This window comes from Girardinichthys multiradiatus, chromosome 6 (assembly GCF_021462225.1).
Source record: "Girardinichthys multiradiatus isolate DD_20200921_A chromosome 6, DD_fGirMul_XY1, whole genome shotgun sequence".
NCBI classification, from domain to species: domain Eukaryota; kingdom Metazoa; phylum Chordata; class Actinopteri; order Cyprinodontiformes; family Goodeidae; genus Girardinichthys; species Girardinichthys multiradiatus.
In genome coordinates this window covers 19,811,437-19,833,655 of record NC_061799.1, presented here as the reverse complement: position 1 = coordinate 19,833,655, position 22,219 = coordinate 19,811,437, and the positions used below count along the sequence as shown (strand labels likewise).

Sequence of the window (22,219 nt, the reverse complement as noted above, 5' to 3'; positions counted from 1 at the left end):
TATTATGCAGGTTTCTTCAAAGAGCCGTTGTAGATGCTGATGGCTGTGGGCAGGAAGGATCTCCTGTAGCAATCTGTCTTTTTGCTGTTGCTACTAATTTTACTACTGTGAAACAAATGATCATATATAAAAAAAAACATGGATCTGGTGCATACAAAATGCATTTTTTACTGTGTAAATAAGGATGTGGTCCATGCAAATGTATTCAGCAGCAGCCCTGTACAATTTATTTGTTTCTGGTAATTTTGCATATTATTGTTTTCTTTAACAAACCCCCAGTCGGTCGTGGCAGATGGCCGCACACACTGAGCCTGGTTCTGCTGGAGGTTTCTTCCTGTTAAAAGGGAGTTTTTCCTCTTCGCTGTCGCTACATGCATGCTCAGTATGAGGGATTGCTGCTAAGTCAACGCCAGTGACTGTCCACTGTCTCTACATGCTCATCCGGGAGGAGGGAATGCTACAAGTCACTGACTGGATGCAATCTGCTGGGTTTCCTTAGATAGAAAAACTTTTTATCCAATTTGAATAAAAGCTAACTCCGACTGCACTGTTCAATTGTTAGGATTAATTGGAATGTATGTACCTGACTGTTGTGAAGTGCCTTGAGACAACATGTGTTGTGAATTGGCGCTATATAAATAAAACTGAACTGAATTGATTTGAATTTAGCTCACTGTATAGACACCATTGTTCAGTGGCACCCTGTGATATAAAGAACTGTGAAAATATGGTCACAGGAAACTGAAGAAGCTCTGTGGGGTTGTGTTGAAGCTACAGACTGGAACTCTGAATTCTGCCAGCCACACTGGGATGACATACATGACTTAACTGAGGGTGTGACTGATTTTCTTTTTTGACAACACAATCCCCACTGGAACGGTGACATACTTCCCTAACAGAAAACCCTGGATCACCAGTGACCTAAAGGAACTGTTAAACAGAAAAAAGAGCCTTTTAGGTTTCTCATGTGTCACTTTTTCTTCTTTTACTTGTTTATGTTCTCCAAGTGTTGCCAGTTTAGTTAATTTTTTGTGTAGTAGTTTCATAGTTCATTCTTTCTTGGTTCTTTGTACATTTTGAATTATCTCTGTTAGATTCCACCTAGTGTTTCTGTGTATCTCCATTCAGCTCCTGTGTTCATTAGTCTCCCTCCTTCTGCTCCCTGCTTTCACCTTGTCTCAGCTGCTCCACATATCCCCCGATTGCTACACATCTCCTTGTATGTTTAGCACTTTACTCACATTGTTCTCCTCCGGATCCTCCTTTTACACTTCCCATTTTTATGCCCTTTCTTTCCTGTTGTTGTCCCTGTGGTTCTCCCATGTTCCTTGTCCTGTTTCCTTGTGCTCTCTTGAAAATTTTTTTGTCCTCATTTAATAAATTATTTAGTTAATCCAATGCTCCTGTCTGCACGCTGCTTCTCCACAACCACACCACATAACACCTTTAGGATGGTGTGAGAGTACTAATAAGGAGTTTACAAAAGCAATTTAAAGTCAGAATTAGAGACAACAAGGAGGCATACTGGAAGAAGCTGAAGAGGAAGCACAAGCAGAACAGCTTAAGAGATGTGTGGTCATGGATGAATAATAGGCTTCAAGCAGAAAATCAATGTAGAAAGCAACCACAATAAATCCAAACTGCAGTTTGTCACATGCCATGTACGGTCACAGCAATGCAATTGGATTTATTTCAGTTATGTTTAAAAATATATTTTCCAAAGGGAAAGTAAATGTTGCAACTCAAACTAACAAAAAACAATTTAGATGGTGATGGCTGTGGGTAGGAAGAATCTTCTGTAGTGGTCTGTATTGCAAAAGCAGGAATGAGCTGAAGCGTTCTTCTGCAGGGATTCTGCAGTACTGCCTTAACCTTTGTTTTTTTTGTTGTTTTTTTTTTAAAGGAAAAGGTTTTAGTGCTGTGAAGAACATCCTGTCTTTTCTAGGACCAAATAAAGTTCATTATTCAATCCTCAAAGACTATAGGTCTGTTGACATCCCACATCATTCTGGTCTTATAGAGACTCCTGGTGGCCCACCTGAGTAAGCAAACAGGCACATTTCAGTCCCCAGTGCAGATGCCTTATCAATGTTGGGTTGGAGTTGATGATCCTATCTAACATCTGCATCACCAAATCCACTGTCATCTGGACAAAGTAGGCATTACTGTGAGCATTACTATTTACATATAAGGTCACGTTTGGTTTCACTGGATAGTATTTTGGGGTTGTCAGACCAAAGGGAGCATGATATGAATGCACTCCACACTTTGCAGATTTTCTTTAGGAAAAAAAGCCATGCATCCTTTTCCTTCCACTTCACAGTTTGACAATACTTTGTATTGGTCTATTAGATGAAATCCCAATAAAATATAACAAAGTTTGTAGTTGTAACAGGACGAGGAAAGGTTTAAGGGGCATGGGCACTTTTGCAAGACAATAAGAAAAACTCTTCCGAAACCTAATTTTCAGTAGAATGTTCACGAATGCATATTCTTTTTTGCTGTGGCATAACCACAGCAGAAAATCAATTGACTTGAGCTGTACCTTGAGTGAATTGTTGCAATTAATTGCATTATTAACTTCAGATGCAAGTTTTGTTTTAATTTTGTTGATTTGGCTAAACCCTGAATATTTCGATCTACTTCTTAGCTATTGCTTCCGCTTGTGAACATCTACTGTAGGCAATTGAAGTTGAATCACAAAAGATACTGTAAGGCCACTAGAGTGCGCTAAACACATGCTTGGGGTACCATTGATCAAAGGAAATTGTCATTGTTAAAACGGGCTCTAATACCTGAGCTAATCATTTATTAACACGCGATTGTGTTTACGTCAGCCAGTAACATGTTGCAACATCTGGATGGTTTACAATCGATTTATTTGTGACATAACAATTCACTGAGAGATGACCATATTCCATGTCGTAACAGGCCTGAGTTTGAAACATCCTTTAAAGTTACACGATCTATGCATGATCTACATATTATAGTTCTGGTTAGTTTCGATTTAGGCAAATAATTCATTTCTAATGATTTTGTCACAGGTGATTGAGGGGAGAAGTGCTGTAGTTTGAAAAAAAGTCACGTCCATCCCTCCCTCTCTTCGTCCCTCCTTTCTTGCAGCGTCCCTTTTCTTCTGGACCCCAATCCCTCCTCCTCCTCTCTCTCTCTCTCTCTGGTTGGCCTTCCTCAAAGATAATTGAAGGCAAAATTCGATATGCTCAATGTCATGGACAGAAATGAGGTCTCTTCGGCGTCTACTGCCACCATGAAAAAGAAGGCTGTGGGCGGCAGCGGTTGCAGCCACTTCAGCGCACCCAAGGCTGCTTCATCCAAATGCTCCAAAAGCACCAGCTTACAGAACTGCTTGAACCCCGGTTCCCCAGGCGCAGCCAGCAGAAATCAGCCCGGCTGGACCAGCAACATCGTGATGGATGAGACGGAGGATGGAGAAGAGGAATCCAGGTTTCAGCATCCGCGGCTGCGCCGAGCCGGGGGGAGCGGCAGCAGCGGTGGTGGAGGAGGAGGAGGAGGAGGAGGCAGTATCAGGATGAAGAACTTTACGCCAGGAGGGGGAGCCGCGTCCTCGGCTTCCAGGAGAAACTCCAACAAGGAGCTCTGCCTTACGCACACAGAGGACGTTCCCCCCGCCTCACGGCCCACTGTTGCCTCCAGAGCGACCGAGGCACCCTGTCCGGGCGATGCTGTCCAAAGCAGTGAGACCAGTGGAGCGTCTGGGGCGGAGGTGTCAGAATCTGCGGTCAGGCTAAAGGTTTCCAAAGCGACAGCGGGTGATGGTCGCAGCGGCGTCGCTCCAGCTTCCAGTATGAAATGCAACAAAAACGGAGAATGCAGAAGGGACTCGGGTACCGGGAGCCTGCGCTCAATAATATCCAAGCAGGAGAAGCAGACAGCGGGATCGGGGAGAGCCGAGGACGGAGGCGCTGCCAAGCGGGGAGCCCGTAACTCGACCACCGCCAGTATGGACGGCTCGATCACACCAGGAGGGTCTCTAACCGGGGGGCAAGGAGGAGAGAGCGCCAACCCAGGCGCCACCCCCGTGTCCAGCGTTGTACCTGAGAAAAAGGACTCCAAGGTGTCCTTCTCTAACGCGCCCAGCCGAAAAGCCTCCTCCTCGCTTCACGGCCAGACCCAGACTCAGACCCAGCAGCCGAGGAACTCTGTAACTTTCCAGAAACAGGAGGATGGACCGCCGATTGTGCCCGCCGAGGATGCAGAACCTCGAGGCAGCCAAGCCAGCTTCATGCAGCGGCAATTCAGTAGCATGCTGCAGCCTGGAGTTAACAAATTCTCCCTGCGCATGTATGGTAGTCAGAAAGCAGTTGAGAAGGAGCAGGAGAGGGTAAAATCAGCTGGAAACTGGATTATCCACCCATATAGCGATTTCAGGTAAGAGACAGGGCTGCCATTGGTTGAAGTAATTAGAGGCCCGTAAGGTCCTCAATCACAACTTACTTTACACTGAGTATAGTGGAAGCACAGGACACACATGAATGTTACTGTCCAGCGCTACCTGCGGCTGATTTTTCATTTTAAGCGTATCTGCATGGAATTTACCCAAGAAATATTGTTAAAAACCCATTCCCCCACAAAACAACCTGTTGTCAGGCACTTTAGACAAAAGTGTCCTCTCAAGGTTGTAAACAAATCCTGTTGCAGTCGGAACAATAGCATGTCTGGGGTGCTCTTGCAAGCCAGGCCTGCCATTACATCTCGACTTTTCACAGCACGACGCTCACATTTATCAAAGAAGACAGCGCTCCGACGAGATTTATTGCTTATCGGAAAATAGTTTTTAATATAATAGGAAGGCGGCTAATGATCGCGGTTACGTTGGCTCTGTGATAGGAGCTGCACTTACAGGATGTAGGCTAAATGGGAGTGCATGCATGTGTGTACGCGGAGCAGTCAGTAACGGAATGTCACCTTGAGCCAAGTGTGCGAAAAACCTCAAGCATGCTCACTGGAGACAGATCCGCCCGAATGACTCCGGGATCCTGCCTTTTATCGATGGATGTTTCTTGTGCGAATAACGCGGGCTGGAGATCAAGCAATAATTTTCTTTAAATATTTCGGAATAGAGGCCTCTGTGTGATTAACGTCCTCCTATAAAAGCATTTTATTAGATGAAATGTATTTGGGTTAGAAAAGCAGCGTGTTTTAATGTGGGCTGGACCGGCTGGGGATCAGCACCACAGGGAGTGGACAGCTCCCCTCTCAGCGCTACTCCCCTCCTTCTTTCCATTCATGTTTGGCCCACTTGTATCACATAACGCCGAATCAGATGAACACTAAAAGCCAAACTTGAAGACAACTGCCTGGATATAATTCAATGACAGTCACTTAAGAGATTTTTAACACCCACACGAAAAGACGCTTCAGCAGCCCTCCTCAGTTTCTTATTCTCATTAATCCACAGCTGCAAAGTTGCATCAAATATAATCTTTGTGGCATGTATTCATGTTGCAGGAAGGAGAGCTTATTGCATAAGTCGCAGTGTAATGACTCAGCGCTGCACCTGTCCTGCAGAGCTTCCTCTGACGGGCTAAAACATCACTCCTTTTCTCCTCCATCCCCATGTACAGACCCTTACATCACCACAATTTAAGCTACTGGCTAAGGGGTTCTGTAAAATAAATTAAACTCACTTTAGATATAGTTTGTCACCTATAGAACAACATGTAATTGTCAGTTTTTCTATTAGTTTTACTACTTTGTTTTAAATTGCTATTTAATCAAGGTGAAACGTTTCCTGAGCACATGCCTCTGGTGACATCACATAAGGCATCGGGCAACTATTAAGAGTTCTTTTGGGTGGACCTATCTGTATTTTTCTGGTTATGTGTAATTTGGCCATCAAACTTCTCATTTAAAGCGCTTACTTCAGTTCTTCGTGGTTGCAGCAAAAGTATTAGAGCTATGTGATTTAAGAAAAAAAAATGGCAAAGCTAAAACACATGGAAGCTGTTAGTGCAGAGGATCAGGGCAGACTGGAAGAGTCAGATTTTATTAATAAAGATTTTCATTTATTCATTTTATATCTAGTTGTCATAAAAACCAATTGGTCTGGTTGATGAGTTCCATTAAGACCATTTCCAAGTTCCAACAATTTATTCCTGCAGAATTCCAGACAGACTGATAATCAACCCCACGGTGGTCATCTGAGTCAAACTCAGGCTTAAATACGTAAGTTTGAACCCCTTACAACTGAAATGCTTCAGAATCTACATCATAATAGGTAGAAACTGGCTTGTTTGCCTTAATAATTACTAATGCCAGCTGATCAGCTTGATTCTTGTGCCTCTTTTGATGTAATCGAGCCAAATATGCACATAGCAGAACAACCAGTTTCCGTCATTAGTACACATTTTAAAAACTTTGTTTCTAAAAATTCTACAACAGAAATCTATACTTCATTTCCCAGTTGCTTTATTGTCAGTGTACAATGGTTGGCTAAAAAAACAATAAACTACCAGATCATATCTTTTACCCTTCTAAATGACCATTTATAAGGCCATATGCTGAGAACAAATTAAGCCTTCTAGATGACAAGCAGCACAAACATCCCACCTAAGTAGGTCAAACATATTCATAATTGTAATCTTAATAAACCAAACATACTTTAATTTATTGGAACAAACAAATAAATTCAATCCAGGATATAAGTTTGAACTACATCAAAATGAATAGAAGTTGAGCAAGTAATTTGCTGTAAAACATAGCTGTGTACAGTTATAGCCCATATCTTTGATTGCCACTAGGAGGGCTTTCTATTTTTTCAGTTCCCTTTAGGAGTCCTTTTGATTCAGTTTTTTTTTTAGTCTCATTCTAATTATTTCATTAATTGAGCTTAAAGAAACAACACGCTAATGTAGATGACTCTAGAGATACACCAATCAATCGACCAGAGATCAGAACGGGCCAGTTTAATGGGCCAGAGCCTTATTGGCTCTGATCAGTCAACTGCAGGTCAAATACTGACAATCAGTCTATTAAATGTATCATGATTAAGCACTTGTAGTGCTTTCATTCTTTAAACACATCCACCTACAGTTGTACTCTGATGCACTTTTTCTGAGGTTAAAGATGAGAGAAGTGCTTTGCTGCTTAAGTCTGGAAAATCTTACATTTTCTTCTTTTCCTGTTGGACTTAAACATATTATCTCCCTCAAATAACTGGCAGTGCATTTTTGTTTTCAGGGAAAAAACTAAACAAAAACAAAAACATGCAATTAGTTAAGATCATGGTCAGCAGGTCAGACCTTAGACAGAAAAAACTAGAAAACCATGTTAACCAGGAAACTAACAATAAAATTGTATTTGTTCCTGAGATGCATTTTGCAAGTACAAAAGAAAAAAAATAAAATAAAACTTGTGTGCAACTATCTAGTGGTAGAAATGGTGAATACCAATAATGTAAAAACGTCTTTCATGGTTGAATGAAGCAGAATGGACCATCTTTTGTTATGAAGCATTTAAAATCATCCTAAAGAGGAGATTTTATTACACTTAAAGACAGGAAAAACAACAATGTTTTTTAAATTCCTGTTAAAGTTATTTGATCAGTTAATTGTTGTGCATAATAAAATATAGATCAGACATAACATTATAAACAACATGGGCATCTTGACTGGTGTGCAGCTAATGATCGCGGTCACGTTGGCTCTCTGACAGGAGCTGCATTTACAGGATGTAGGCTAAATGGGAGTGCATGCATGTCTGTACGTGGAGCAGTCTGTAACGGAATGTCACCTTGAGCCAAGTGTGCGAAAAACCTCAAGCATGCTCACTGGAGACAGATCCGCCCGAATGACTCCGGGATCCTGCCTTTTATTGATGGATGCGCCCTGTTTCTTGTGCAGATAACGCGGGCTCGAGATCAAGCAGTTATTTTGTTATTTAAATATTTCGGAATAGAGGCCTCTGTGTGATTAACGTCCTCCTATAAAAGCATTTTATTAGATGAAATGTATTTGGGTTAGAAAAGCAGCGGGTTTTAATGTGGGCTGGACTGGCTGGGGATCAGCACCACAGGGAGTGGACAGCTTTGAGCTTGATCTGCAACAGACTGCACTGTGGTTCTTTCTGTCAGAACCAGCAATAACATCCTTAGCATTCTTAACTACAGTAGCTCATTTGTTGGATTGGCCCACATGAGCCAATCTTTGCTTCCAAAGTGCATCAATGAACCTGTTGCTGGGTCACCTCTGTTTCTTCCTTTGACCAATTTAAAAGATACTGACAGCTGTAGACCAGGAACACCCTGCAGGAGCTGCAGGTTTGGAGATGTCCTAACTGACCCGTCACAATTTGGTCCTTGTGAAACCTGCTCAAACTTTGAGAACAATATGTTCACTTGCTGAATAATTTATCCCACCCACTAACAAGTGCAATGACAAAGATAAAATCAATGTAATTTGATTCATTTGTCAGTGGTCATAATGTTATGCCTGATGAGTGTAGTTAGCGAGTTAACATTACTGATAGTAAATGTTAATCTTAAACTGATTGTCTACATGTCTAGACAGAAAAAGAATAGCTCCTGCACTTTGCTGGCAGTTTTCCATCTTGAGTTTAAAAATCTCATGCAGCTATACTCTTTTGGTCCTGTCTGACTCTGCGTTTGTCTTGTTCTTTTCCCCTCACTGCGGCACACCCCGCATTACTCACCATTACAACGACACAGGTTCTACTGGGATTTTACAATGTTGCTGTTTATGGTGGGCAATCTGATCATCATCCCCGTGGGCATCACCTTTTTCAAGGATGAAACCACAACTCCCTGGATCATCTTTAACGTGGTCTCTGACACCTTCTTCCTCATGGACCTGGTGCTTAACTTTCGCACTGGAATCATCATTGAGGACAACTCTGACATCATTTTGGACCCTGAAACTATAAAGAAAAAGTATTTAAAAACTTGGTTTATTGTAGACTTTATCTCCTCCATCCCAGTGGATTACATATTCCTTATAGTGGAAAAAGGGATCGACTCGGAGGTGTACAAGACCGCTCGGGCCCTGAGGATTGTCCGCTTTACCAAGATCCTAAGTCTTCTGAGGCTGCTAAGGCTCTCCAGGTTAATACGTTACATCCACCAATGGGAAGAGGTAAGAACACAATTTTATAGAATGGTACTTATTGATTATAAGACTGACAGACACAGAGGACAGCATGTCCCTTCTAGTTTAGGATAAAAGGTCTATGTCTCCAATATGCTGGTACTGGCTCATGACCAAGTGGACAATCTGCCTCTCAATATGCTCCAAGTAGCCTGCTCTCCTTCACCTGAAGGCTGCTTTATTCATGTTGTCACTTGCAAACCTGAGAAAAACAAACAAATACAAGTATTAAAAGTAATTTGGGGCATTAACAAAAAATGACCCTCACACACCTGCTTCAGTGACCTTGCAGTTCTGCCAGTGGCATCAGGCAGTTTAATAAGCAGCCCATTATCAGGGCAAACATAGATAATCAATTAAGGCACCACAGGTGGAGCAGCAGAGGTGGAAGATAATGATAATATTCAGCACTGCGGGGGCCATTGACTGTGATTAGACATGTCTCTAATTAATTACAAACTTCAGCGCAGCTCGAGTGACCAGGCAATTTATAAAATCAAATCTGATAAAGAAATGCAAGTTATGAGAATTTAAATAAATAAATAAATATTATAAGGTAATTATTGCTATGTTTATATGTCTTCTAGCCAGCAGTTATTTTGCAGACTAAATTCCTTGTTGGGGTTTTCCATTAAAGATTTCTGAGATAATACTAATAAAAAATGCTACAAACATATGAAACAAAACCTTGATCTTTTAAAGAATTGTCAAAACTAGCTTAATACAAGAAACGCAAGAAAAAACACTTAAAACTAATGTAGATTTCTTAAATTGAGTTTCCAAAGTTTTCCCTCTTGCACAATGAAATCTATCTGGGCGGTTTTACAGAATGAGATTTAAATCGCCACTGAAAGCATCTCTGCTAGATCTGTTGCAGTTTTATGTTTCCCAAACAAAATCACAGGGAGGTGGAGGTCCAATGAGTCCATTTAAATATTTGAATTCAACATTTCAGTAAATTGATTACTTTAACAAAATTCTACACTATGGGAGTTTTTTTCAAACTCCACAGATTTCTCTGTTTGTGACCCTGTAGGAATTTATAGGCTATAGAAAATGGATTGATGAACGGATGAGTTGATGGTTGGTTTGAGACCAGGCAGTATAACCAAGTTTGAAAATAACAATACATTTTAAAATAATAAGAATTCAAATATTCAAATATTATCATCTTAAAACAGCCATGGCTTATCCTTAACATAAAAACAAATTTAATATGACTTTCACAAATTATGTAAGATTCTAATATTTATTAAGTAAGAATCTAAGAATCCCAAATATTTATTGTCTTGTCCATGTTTAATGAGTTCAGTTTTAATTCTGAACGTATTATTATTATTATTATAGCAGTTTATTGAAGATAAAAATAGAGTTTGTTTTCTTAGTCTTTCTTCTATAAATTTGACTCTTCAAACACAGTAAATCTGAGTTTAGTCGATTTGCAGTTGTATCACATTTTTACCTTTCACATACAAAACTGTGTCATCAGTGTACACATAAAGGCCAATTTCAGGACACACACCTGAAAGATGTACAAAGAAGGAGGGGGCTTAAAATAGTTTCTTCTGGAATTCCTGTTTAAAGTTTTTGAGAATATAGATAAATATTAATAAGTAGAATATACTGTTCCTGTTCATTTAGGGAGGATTCAAGCCATGACAATGACTTACTCTCTCACAGATCATATTTAGAGTTTTGGGTTTAAGCCATTATGATTTATTTTGTCACCCATAATGTTTCATTCAAAAGGAAGCATGAAGCAGATTCTCTGGAGTGGCAATGGCTAAAATCAGACTTTAAAAAATGGAAATAGTGATGTTTCCAGGTTCTCTTAAAGAGCCTTCTACAGCCCTGTCAACAGGCCTGGAGAATACAAACCGAATAAAAGGTCTGTAGTTGCTAAATTCATTGGCTTTCAGATGAGATTTTATAAAGGCATTTTTCCATGAGGGAGAAGTTTGACAAGTTGATCACTGTATTTCTTCATAAACGCTGATTTAAGGTATAAATATTGCAAGAAAAAGTGGAATTGAGATGTCTAATCTTTCTAACACAGTTGATTTATTTTCTTTCCTGATCTTAACAGAGCTTATTTCATCTTTATCAGGTTGAAATTTCATAGCAAGGCCGTTCAACAGAAGACAGAAGTTGCACAATGCGCTATGAGTAGCAGGGTGTTCCCCTTCAGAGTACATTCTTCTCTGAAGGAGAAACTCAGCCTGGGACACAAGAGTTCCGGTGAAGTCATGAGATCACTCCACTTTACATCTGTGCCAGCGTTGGCAGCCCGGCATTGGCATTTTGCAGCAGGGAATGACACAGTAGGGCTCGGCTGCTCACTTGACCTTTGGATAATTGAATTTCTGAAGATACGATGTGATAGCATGCAGGCACACACATGCACACATAGTGTTGCATCATGGGAAGTGATACACGGTGTGCATGAGAAATGAGTGAAGATTAAATGGCAGGTCAGTTGCTGAGATGGTGCAGGAGATGGCCAGTTCATATGTCTGGTTTTTGAATTCATATGTTTTAAGTTACATAGAGAATATCAGCAATTGCGCCTGAAGCTGTTTTTAGTCTCTTAAGATTTGCTAGAGCTGTCCATGGTGCTGAACATCTTCAGCAGCTAAGGCAACACAGCTGTATGCAGCACAGTGTCACCTCCTGATGAAATACGACCAAGTTCTCAATTTTTTTCAGTTCCTGACTGATAGAAGCTGACAGTGAAAACCTCATAAAGGTTAAAGCTGCATTTAGAAAGATCAGCTCATGTGATTCATATCCAGTCTGGTTCCCCATCACTCCTATCACCAAGTATCACTTCTCTCTGCTGGACTGAGTAAGAAGTGACCCACTTCCTTCAGAGACGACTCCATCAGACAGTCACACGTGTTTTGTTGTGAACAAGGGCTGCCAGCGTCACACATTTACACCTCTTGCTAAATTATTTTTGCATTCAGGCAAACTTTAAACTGTTAAGCAGCATCATGGTGGGGTTTCTTCAGGTCATTCCGGCATTAGATGATTGGCTTAACTGACTTCTTAGAGACTGGTGGTGATTGATGTGTGAGATGACCCAGACTATCAGTTCTTCGGGATCATGATGGTCCCTGTCCATCACTCAGTGGATGAGTGTATGTCTATGTGCTGACATATCTGTCTGTACTGTTAGTTGGATCTTGGTGCTGGCAGGCTTGCGTGAGTGTAACATGGCTGTGACTGGACCCTGTGCGTGATGGAGACTCTGACTGATGAGATGTATCTCTGTGTGAAAAGTGTGTTGCCTGCTCCTGCTGTGTTTGAGCCGAGACCGATAGTTCATCACTTCCTCTTCTCATTAATCAAATGCGGCATGATCCAAAATAGTTGAGTGGGATGCTAGTTTATAAGTCAGCGATTTAAGGTTCTAGGTTTTTTTCTAGGTTCTTCTCATTATATCTTAGGTCTGCTTTCACTCCTTTTCCTGTTTTATGGTCACACTCCAGATCTTCCATATGACCTATGACCTGGCTAGCGCAGTGATGCGGATTATCAACCTGATCGGCATGATGCTGTTGTTGTGTCACTGGGATGGCTGCCTACAGTTCCTGGTCCCCATGCTGCAGGACTTCCCTTCAGACTGCTGGGTGTCCCTTAATAAGATGGAGGTATGTATGATAGAATCAGATAAGAGGAATAACTGATTTAAACTGTGAAATGTAAAACTTTTGCACAAAACCAGCAAAGCTTCTAAGAACCTTGGTAATGACTTGAAAAGTCTGCTGAGGGAGGAAAAAACAACTGAAAATGCCCAAATTGTGCCCAGATTGTCAATATTTTGTGCGGCCACCATTATTTTCTAGCACTGCCTTAACTCTCTTGGTTCCTTTGGCTTATGAGTTCACTTGAGCTTCACAGGTTGCCACTGGAATCCTCTTCCACTCCTCCATGACGACATCAGGGAGCTGGTCGATGTTAGAGACCTTTGGACATTTTCACTTAGCGGTGTACTCACTCTTGTTGCCAGCAGTTTAGACATTAATGGCTGTGGGTTGAGTTATTTTGAGGGGACGGCAAATTTACACTGTTATATAATAATAATAATAATAATAATAATACATTTTATTTATAAGCACCTTTCGAGACTCAAGATTGCTTTACATCAATAACATTAAATATACATATTGTGAACAAAGGTTAAAAGGAGTACAAAGAGACCAACAAATGAAATACAAATAAATGTTTGTGGTGCGACGTGTGGGGAGGTCAAGTGGGGTCTGCTAGTCTGAACAGGTGAGTTTTGAGGAGAGATTTGAAAGTGTGAAGGGATGATGTCATTCAGAGATCCAGTGGCAGTTTATTCCAGAGTTTAGGAGCAAAGCAGCTAAAAGACCTGAATCCCATGGTGGACACCAACTACTTTACATTGTATAGAAGTGTCATATCTTCAGTCTTGTCTCATGAAAAGATACAATAAAATATTTACAAAAATGTGAGGGGTGTACTCACTTTTGTGAGATACTGAAAATCCAGATATGTTGTGAGAGGTTTATTAAAGAACATTAGTGAACACAATAATTATGAAGTTCAAGGAACATGTCATAAAAGGTCAGGTGTAAAGTTTTTCAGATGTTTAAAGCAGGGTTAAGTTATGAAACCATATACCAAGGAGAGCATAAAGGCCTCTACATAATCTCCAAAAACAGGGAAATCAGTTATTTTACATTGCTCTTTAAGTAACAAGAACAAAAATAACGTTCATTTTAGCTCGGACATTTATTACTTTACAAGAACTCAAGTTCAGAAATCATTTGAAGTCCTAATAGGTCCCTCCCACTGCAGCATTTGTGAATGTCATAACCACAGTTATTTTAAATTTCTGACCAGTAACAGTATTTGTCAACAAAATGCAAGAAAAAATGCTATGCCCAGAAAATGTGTAAAGAACAAGAACTATCAAAGCAGGGCTGCAAGGACAGATTGCCGTCATGTTGATTATTACATTTCTCTGGTATTGCTGACCAGTAACCAGGGAAGCACCCAAAAGGCCCATGGTGGCTTTGGAGGAGTTGCAGAGATCCACTGCATAAGTTAGAGAAATCTATTTGCAGGACAAGTAATGCCTTTGTGCTCCACCAATCTGTGGCCTTCATAGAGTGTCAAGAAAAAAATACAATAAATGTGTGAAAAATTAAATGTTGGACTCCTTTGAACAGACAACGGTCTGTTGTCTGTTCAAAGGAGTCCAACATTTAATTTTTCCAAAATCTTTTAGGCAAAAGGCTATTAGAGGCTGCAAAATGTAACTAAGCCAGAGCTGCAAAATAATGTTTTTAGATTGAAGCGCATTCACGTATTAGAAAGGCACAGTCAAAATCTAGACCTAAATCCAGCAACACTTGAAATGGATGTTCACATATGGTACAAATTAAATCTGACTGAGCTTGAGCTATTTTGCATAGAAGATGAGCAAGAATTTCAGTCTTTAGATGGGAGAGACATTCCCATAAATACTTGCAGCCGACATGCAGTGCAAGGTTTTTTTTTTTTTTTACAAAGTATTCACTCAGGGGGGCTTGAGAAAAATACATGCCACACCTTTCAGATTAAACTCGTAAAGAAATTTCAACAACGTATCATTTTATTCCCACTTCAAAATTTATGCAACCGTTATGCAAATTTAAGATTTTAATGAATATGAATACAAGGCGCTCTATATTCTCACAAATTTTTTCAATAACCGGTGTTCTATTGATGCAGGTGGAAAAGTGCTGTCTAATATGTCAGTCTGCGTCTCCCAGAGGTATCCAGCTGGGTTGAGTTTGGTTTTTGTGGAGGATTCAGCACATAATTTAAATACCTCCACAGTCATTAACTATTCATTGATTTGTTATGCTCTACGGATCAGGGTAATGTCATGCTTGAAGTCAAAACCTCCATCTTAGGGGACAAGTAGACTCCAACTATGTGTACAGGACATTTGTTCAGTCCCGTTTCTTTTTATTACATTAACATGCTTCCATCATTCCTAAATTTTCCTCAAGCATTAACTTCTCCATGTATGAATATGATAATCAGACAGAAAACATATGAAGCTGCCAATGTGAAATGTTTGCTTCCACCTGGTTTTAACACATGAAGCCACCTGTCAAAGTATTTCAGCAACAGACACACATATTTCCTCCTCATCAGCACAGAGTGACTGCAATGTCCTACATGATGGTCGGGGGAGAATAGTTCTCAAATCATTAGAGGAGAAAAAAAACACAAGCAAGCACAGGTTATCCTATTAAACAACACCCATGGTGTATACCCTTGCTTGCTTGCAATATATATGTGGGGCAGGAGTGTTTATCTTAACCATTTCACTTTTATCATACCTCCATCGATCAGGTTTAATTGGCTTAAATTGTAAAGGATGCAGTCATTGTGAAGTTTCATGCATTGCTTCTCACACACTAATGAATGTTAAACACCATTTTATGAGAACTGTTGTACAAAGTGAATGAGTCAGTTTACTGAAGTCTCATAAAGATTCAAGTACTTCAAATTTTCAAATCAGTTTTTGGCTGCTTAACTCCTTATTTTTCTGCATGCCACAAGACACTCGAAGACACAATTAGTTCTTGAAAATACTACCCAATGCTTGTTGTGTAGAAGAATCCAAAACAAGCTTCTGGGCAGAATAGGTAGAGCTCATTTAACTTGGTTGGTGTCCTATCACAGACTCAACTTTGAATCATAGATCCCAAATATTCAATAGGCTTGAGGTTGGAGCCATTCCAAAAGCTTTATGTTAGTATGCTTTATCATTTCAAAACCAATTTTGATGTGTGTCTGGGATTATTGTCTTGTTGGGACACCAGTGTCCAGGGTTCAATCATCTAGTTGATGATTTAGGTTTTCAAAGATTTAGGATTTCAAGGATTGTTCTTTCCTGATTATTTCACTTCTGGAAAATTCACATCTGAAAAATTATTTGCATAATACTACCACAACCATGCTTAGCAGCTGGTACAGTGTACTTCTTGTCATCGTGGACCAACAGCTCAAGCTCTGTCTTATCTGACAATAAAACCTTTCTCCAGAAGAAACTTGTCTTCTATATGTTAACAGCTGCAAATTTCAGTCAAGCTTGAGGGATCCAATTTTACAGCAGTAACTTCTTCTTTCTAAGGGGCATCCTTCCAGTCCATGAGGATATAAAACTGGTTTCACTGTCAACAGTCACACTGGTCTGCCACCATCTTCCAGTGCATGATGCGATTGGGCCGTTGTGGTTCCTAGGCTGTTTCTGATTATCCTAACCAATTTAATTTTAGCAAAGGATGAAACTTTGGTCAGATAGTTGAAACTTGGACAACTTAGATGTTTCAACTGGACAAGGACCAGACATACACTAAAGCTGGTTCTACTCAGGCTTCTGGGATGGCCCCAACTTAAGATAGGTGTGTGCTGGAAAATTAAACTAGTTTGAATGAACTCCACCAATACTCCAGAAGAGTGGTCAAATATTCATTCATATTCAATACAGAAGCATTGATGGCTACAAGAAATGGGTAGTTTCTCTGCAAATTACTGAGGGACATTTATCTAAATATTAATGGGACTGTATGTATATTTTTGAGCTTCCATGCAGTATATAATTTTGACCTTGTGAATGAGAGAAAGACAACAATAAATTCAAACTTGTGCTAAACAAAGAAAAAATGGTTTGAACATTTATTGAAGTATTCTGTGTTATCATTGCATCCTAGAAGAAGGTTCAAATGCATCAATAAAGGACTTAATAAAACATTTATTCCCATATTAGGTGACCAATACTACTGATACTTTAGTAAAAATCTTAACATTAACATGATTCAAGAATTTGACATTTTAAAGTGGAGCCTAATAAAATTACAAACCAATCCATTAACAGCTTCTTGTTCTTGTGGAATGTAGTTTTTAGGAGCTTTATGGACCTTCATGTGGTGCAATAATTTCACACTGAAGGCACTAGTTCCTGAATATCAGTCATCTATTCCTCTGCTCAGTTTGAGACTAACATCTCAGAGCTATGTGTGTGTGTGTGTGTGTGTGTGTGTGTGTGTGTGTGAAACTGGGAGTAGGAGTACTCTCAATATTGTTCAGTGCAAATCTCATACAGAGAGCAATGCCAAATTTGTGATGTATACGTAAAGACGTTTTAACTTGGTGTTACTGTCTAAGAATTATGAAAAGTTCAGACTTTCTAATGATTAAAAATCAATATTACAATAATTAAAACCAATAAAAGAGGCAGAAATTACTGTTATGTCCTCCTGCGGAGCATTGTATTGCTCAGAAAAACATTATTAGTCTAATTGATGTTTGATGCACATATGTTCCCACTTATTCAGATAAAAAAAAATATATTTTTCTCAAATGGAGACAATCATTCATATTATCATCGTTTGTGGTGGTGTTCAGCCTGTGTGACAGAGAAAAGTTGCAGTTTACCAGTGAAGAATCGTTGAAAAATAAGCTAGAGATTTAAGCGCACCTCTCTGTCCCCCTTGTGCGTCCACTTCAGCGCCGTGGGGTGATGACAGCAAAGATAAAAGGGGGAAACAGAGGGATGTGGGGAATATGGCCCGGCAGCTGGGCTCTTTGTTGCCATGTCTCCCTCCTAGAGATAAAAGCTGGTTGTTTATAGGCCTGTCTGTCATGCCTGCCTTTGACTGAGCAAGGGAAGACCACACCAACCCAGACATGAGGCAGTTGCCCAAATTGTTTTTTAAACAGATTGGATCCTGCTTCCAGGCACCTCTGTGTCAGGCTCAACTCCTCTTAAATTACTCATTTTAAGTTTTTTTGGCTGAGATCTCTAACTCCCTTTTAGGGTCTATAGATCTAATTCCTGGATAAAACATATTCTGTCAGCATATTCAGTAAAGCTGATCTCAAATGAATGTAATCCTATGTTCATATCATATTTGTCAGGAAACGGAAAGACAGTGTCACGCCAACAATAACTCACAAGGCTGCCTGAAATAAGAATGTATTTTCATTCATGGGTTGTTATATTAGCTTATTGAAATATTTAAAAAAAAACATAAAAACTGTTCAAACAAAATACTCAATGCGTGTGATGAGTGCTGTGCAATACCCAGTTAGTTCTAATTGATGGTCATCTCAGGAATAGAAAGAGTCAAAAAGCGCTATGGAGCAAACATAGAAGAAATGGTTACTGCTTTGACTGCTTGGTTAGATAATTTGTCTAAACCTGGAAATCAGTGTTACCAGAGACGGCCCGATTCTGCAAAGGGTCCAAAGATAAGTTTGATTTGGGGAAGATGTCTAACACAATGTGACCAATGACTTTGCATTATTTATTAAATAAATAATAATAAATAAAACACTTTCGGATTAGAGGTGTTTATTTGTTTTTTAGATCATTGCAGATAAATTAAATAAAGCATCATTTTTGGTAAATAAGACTAGGAATAGGAAGGTTTGAGGTATATATTCAATGTAAGAAATCATAAGTGGGCTGCATTGTTGACTTACAACCAGAAGTTCCTGGGAGCAAATCCCGGCTGGGGCCTTTCTGCATATGCCTTCTGCACATATTGTCTTGTTACAACAACAATCTTCAATGTATTTAAATGGGATTTTAGATCAGCACACAGTATGGAATTGTCAAGTAGAAGGAAAAGAGTACAACGTGTAAAAAAAACCTGTATGTGGCCTGCCTTTGCATTTAGCCCCATACCTAGCCAACACGTTGTAGAACCTCTTGCTGTGATTACAGCACTAGCTGAAGCTCAGTTTGATTGGTTAGAGAGCACATGTAATCATAAATGTTAAAGTTTATAGATTCTCAAATGGAATACGTCTGGACTTTGACTGGATCGTTCTGATACCGTCTTTTATCTAAACCATCCCATTATAGTTATGTCCAACACGCTTTCTTGTAGGATTGCCTCGTTTATACCTCTTTTCATCCTCCTATCAACTCTGAAAGCTTCCCAAGCTTTCCTGTTCCTGCTGAAGAGAAGCATTCCCACAACTCTGGGCCATAATCTGCACCTGTTTCTGTTTTGTTAATTGCACCCACATGTTTTTCATGTAGTTGTTTTCACTATAGTTGTATTTAACTTCCTGTTTCCGGCCCCTTCTGTTGTCATTGCGATTGTCTTCTCTGTTACGCTCTCTCTAGTTCCTGTGTGTCCTTCGTGGCTGTAAGTCAAGATATCCATCCCACCATGAGCCTCCTGTTGTCCTGTTGCCACTATGGTCATCCACAAACCCAAAATATGACACTCTGGCATTTGCAGAACAGCTGGATTTATACTGAAAACATTTTGAACATTTTAGTTTTACTTTTTTTTTTCCATGTGGAAAAATATACAGTTAATCTTTTAGAAACTCATTGGAGACATTTGTTAAATGATTTATAAGAGAAAATAATCAGGTGTTTAGCAGCTGTGTACTAGGCAATAATATTATCTTTATTTTATTTCAAATATAGATATTGAACATTTTTTGCCTATAATCAGGTTTCATGCAGTTGACAAAAGCATAAAAAGCCTTGTTTATTTAAGTTTCTTTTGTAACGCTTCTGGATATAACCTTGTGTATTGTGAGTTAAAAGAAGTCGATGCTGAAGTTTGTCATGGACAGGTCACGGACTCCTTTAACGCTCTCACCGCTTCATAATCAGAGACAGTCTCCCGAGAGCCATCGCTCTCAAACGAAAGAGCCGCTCTGTCACGGTGCAGGCTGTATACAGCCACCAGAGACCACCCTCCTATTGAGTGCCTGACAACTTGTGACATTAGCCATTGTGTTGGAGCTTTCCCTCCATCCAGCCCACTCCCTCCAGTGGCTCTGGAAGTGTCGGGCTCACTGGCAGAAGCCGTGGAGGACTTTTAGAGCACACTATCCTCAAGTGATGTCCACCAATCAGTTAATGGATTCTGTCAAACGTCTACTGGCTCTGGCAACAAAGGCTGTTTTAGACATGCACCATAATGACTTATCAAACAAAGATAACTTGAAAAATCACGATAAGGAATTTTCAAGTTCTGATTTTATTTATTAAGTGAAAAAGCTATCCAAACCAGCTTTGGTTTTTGTAAAATGAATTGCCCCTGCTACGGCTCAGAAAGTCACAGCATATTCAGAGCGGACACGGAGACAGGACTAGGGTTCAAATGTTTAAGTTTATTAAGTTTCTTCTTTAAGGTATTTGTTTCTTCAGATGTTTTTTATACTTTCTATAAGGAAAAAAAACCAAGAACCCTTACCTCCCTGTGTCCAACAAAAATTCAAAGTATAACCAAAAGATGGACCTTGTGAGCTGGCCAAACAGAAACAACAGGTGCAGCCAGTACCAACAATGGACTAAGGAAAAATCAAAAGGGAACCTAAACCCAAAAGAAAGAAAAACGAAAATAGGACATCCGGTCCCACCAGGCCAAAACCAGAACAAAAGGCTAAGGCTAACAAAAACTAAAATGCAAGACAAACTAAGGCATGCTGCTGGGGCCTACAGCACTAACAACCGGCTTGGAGAGCACACCAGCGAGGCACACCCAGGTAACGAAAATGAGTGGTAAGAGAGAGCGCGCTCAAAGCCCAGCCTATTTATAGGCTGACGAAGGCCAGCGTTCCTGCAAAAAAGAGATATATATATATATATATATATATATATATATATATGTATATATATACATATATATATATATATATATATATATCAGAATCAGAATCAGCTTTATTGCCAAGTTCGTACATACAAACAAGGAATTTGCCTCCGGTACACTTTGCTCTTTTGTTCTGTTTTTGCATTACAGAATATACAAATTTACAATTTACAATGTACAATATACACTTATCTAATAGAAAAGGTGCATTTGCAACATCTGTATGCTGTTGTTTTGTACTCTATTGAATGTTCATCAGAGAAACAGCCTGGGGGAAGAAACTGTGTCTGTGGCGGCTGGTTTTAGTGAACAGTGCTCTGTAGCGGCGGCCTGAAGGTAAAACTCTAAACAGTTTATGTGCAGGGTGTGTGGGGTCTGCAGAGATTTTAGCAGCTCTTTTCCTGACCCTAGACCTGTATAAGTCCTGGATGGAGGGAAGGTCAGCCCTGATTATTCTCTCTGCAGTCCTGATTATTCGTTGCAGTCTGGACCTGTCCTGTTTTGTGGATGAGCCAAACCACACTGAGATGGATGAAGACAGGACAGACAGAATGATGGCAGTGTAGAAGATGACCAGCAGCTCCTGTGGAAGGTTGAACTTCTTGAGTTGCCTCAGGAAGTACAGTCTCTGCTGGGCCTTCTTTCGAACAGTGTCTATGTGTGAAGACCATCTCAGGTTCTCAGAGATGGTGGTTCCTAAGAACCTGAAGTGGTCCACGGCCGATACAGTGTTGTTGAGGATGGTGAGGGGGGTGTATGGGGGTGGTGTTCTCTGAAAGTCCACCACCATTTCCACAGTCTTGAGTGGGTTGAGTTCCAGGTAGTTCTGACTACACCAGTGTACCAGCCGATCCACCTGCTGTCTGTATGCAGACTCATCACCGTCCTGGATCAGTCCAATGGCAGTGGTGTCGTCTGCAAACGTAAGGAGTTTCACGGACGAGTCCGATGAGGTGCAGTCATTTGTGTACAGAGAGAAGAGGAGTGGGGATAGAACACACCCCTGGGGGGCACCAGTACTTATTGATTTGGATCGGGAGAAGATGCTCCCCAGTCTCACCTGCTGCTGTCGGTCTGTCAGGAAGCTGTTGATCCACTGACAGGTGGAGGCTGGGACGTTGAGCTGGGTGAGCTTCTGGTGGAGGATGTCTGGTATGATGGTGTTGAAGGTCGAGCTGAAGTCTACAAACAGGATCCTGGCGTACGTCCCTGGGTGGTCGAGGTGTTGCAGGATGAAGTGTAGACCTAAGTTAACAGCATCATCTGCCGACCTGTTTGCTCGGTAAAATTGCAGGGGGTCCAGCAGGGGGCCTGTGATGTCTTTCAGGTGCTTCAACACCAGCCGCTCAAAGGATTTCATGACCACAGACGTCAGGGCTACAGGCCTGTAGTCATTTAATCCTACGAAGGTGGGTTTCT

The 22,219-nt window shown here is 40.4% G+C and overlaps 1 protein-coding gene across 2 annotated transcripts in view; it reads left to right on the top strand.

Annotated features, from left to right (window-relative positions):
* The first annotated feature begins 2,870 nt into the window (after positions 1–2,870).
* The window catches only part of LOC124870638 (potassium/sodium hyperpolarization-activated cyclic nucleotide-gated channel 2-like), a 53,578-nt gene continuing 34,229 nt past the window's right edge, over positions 2,871–22,219 (top strand). For both annotated transcript variants that reach the window (XR_007038847.1, XM_047369455.1), the window contains exons 1-3: positions 2,871–4,410; positions 8,708–9,131; positions 12,635–12,796. Coding sequence is in view for 1 of the 2 variants with exons in the window: in XM_047369455.1 (XP_047225411.1) it covers positions 3,218–4,410; positions 8,708–9,131; positions 12,635–12,796 (1,779 nt within the window). In the remaining variant the exon portion in view is untranslated. The remainder of the gene's footprint in view (positions 4,411–8,707; positions 9,132–12,634; positions 12,797–22,219) is intronic.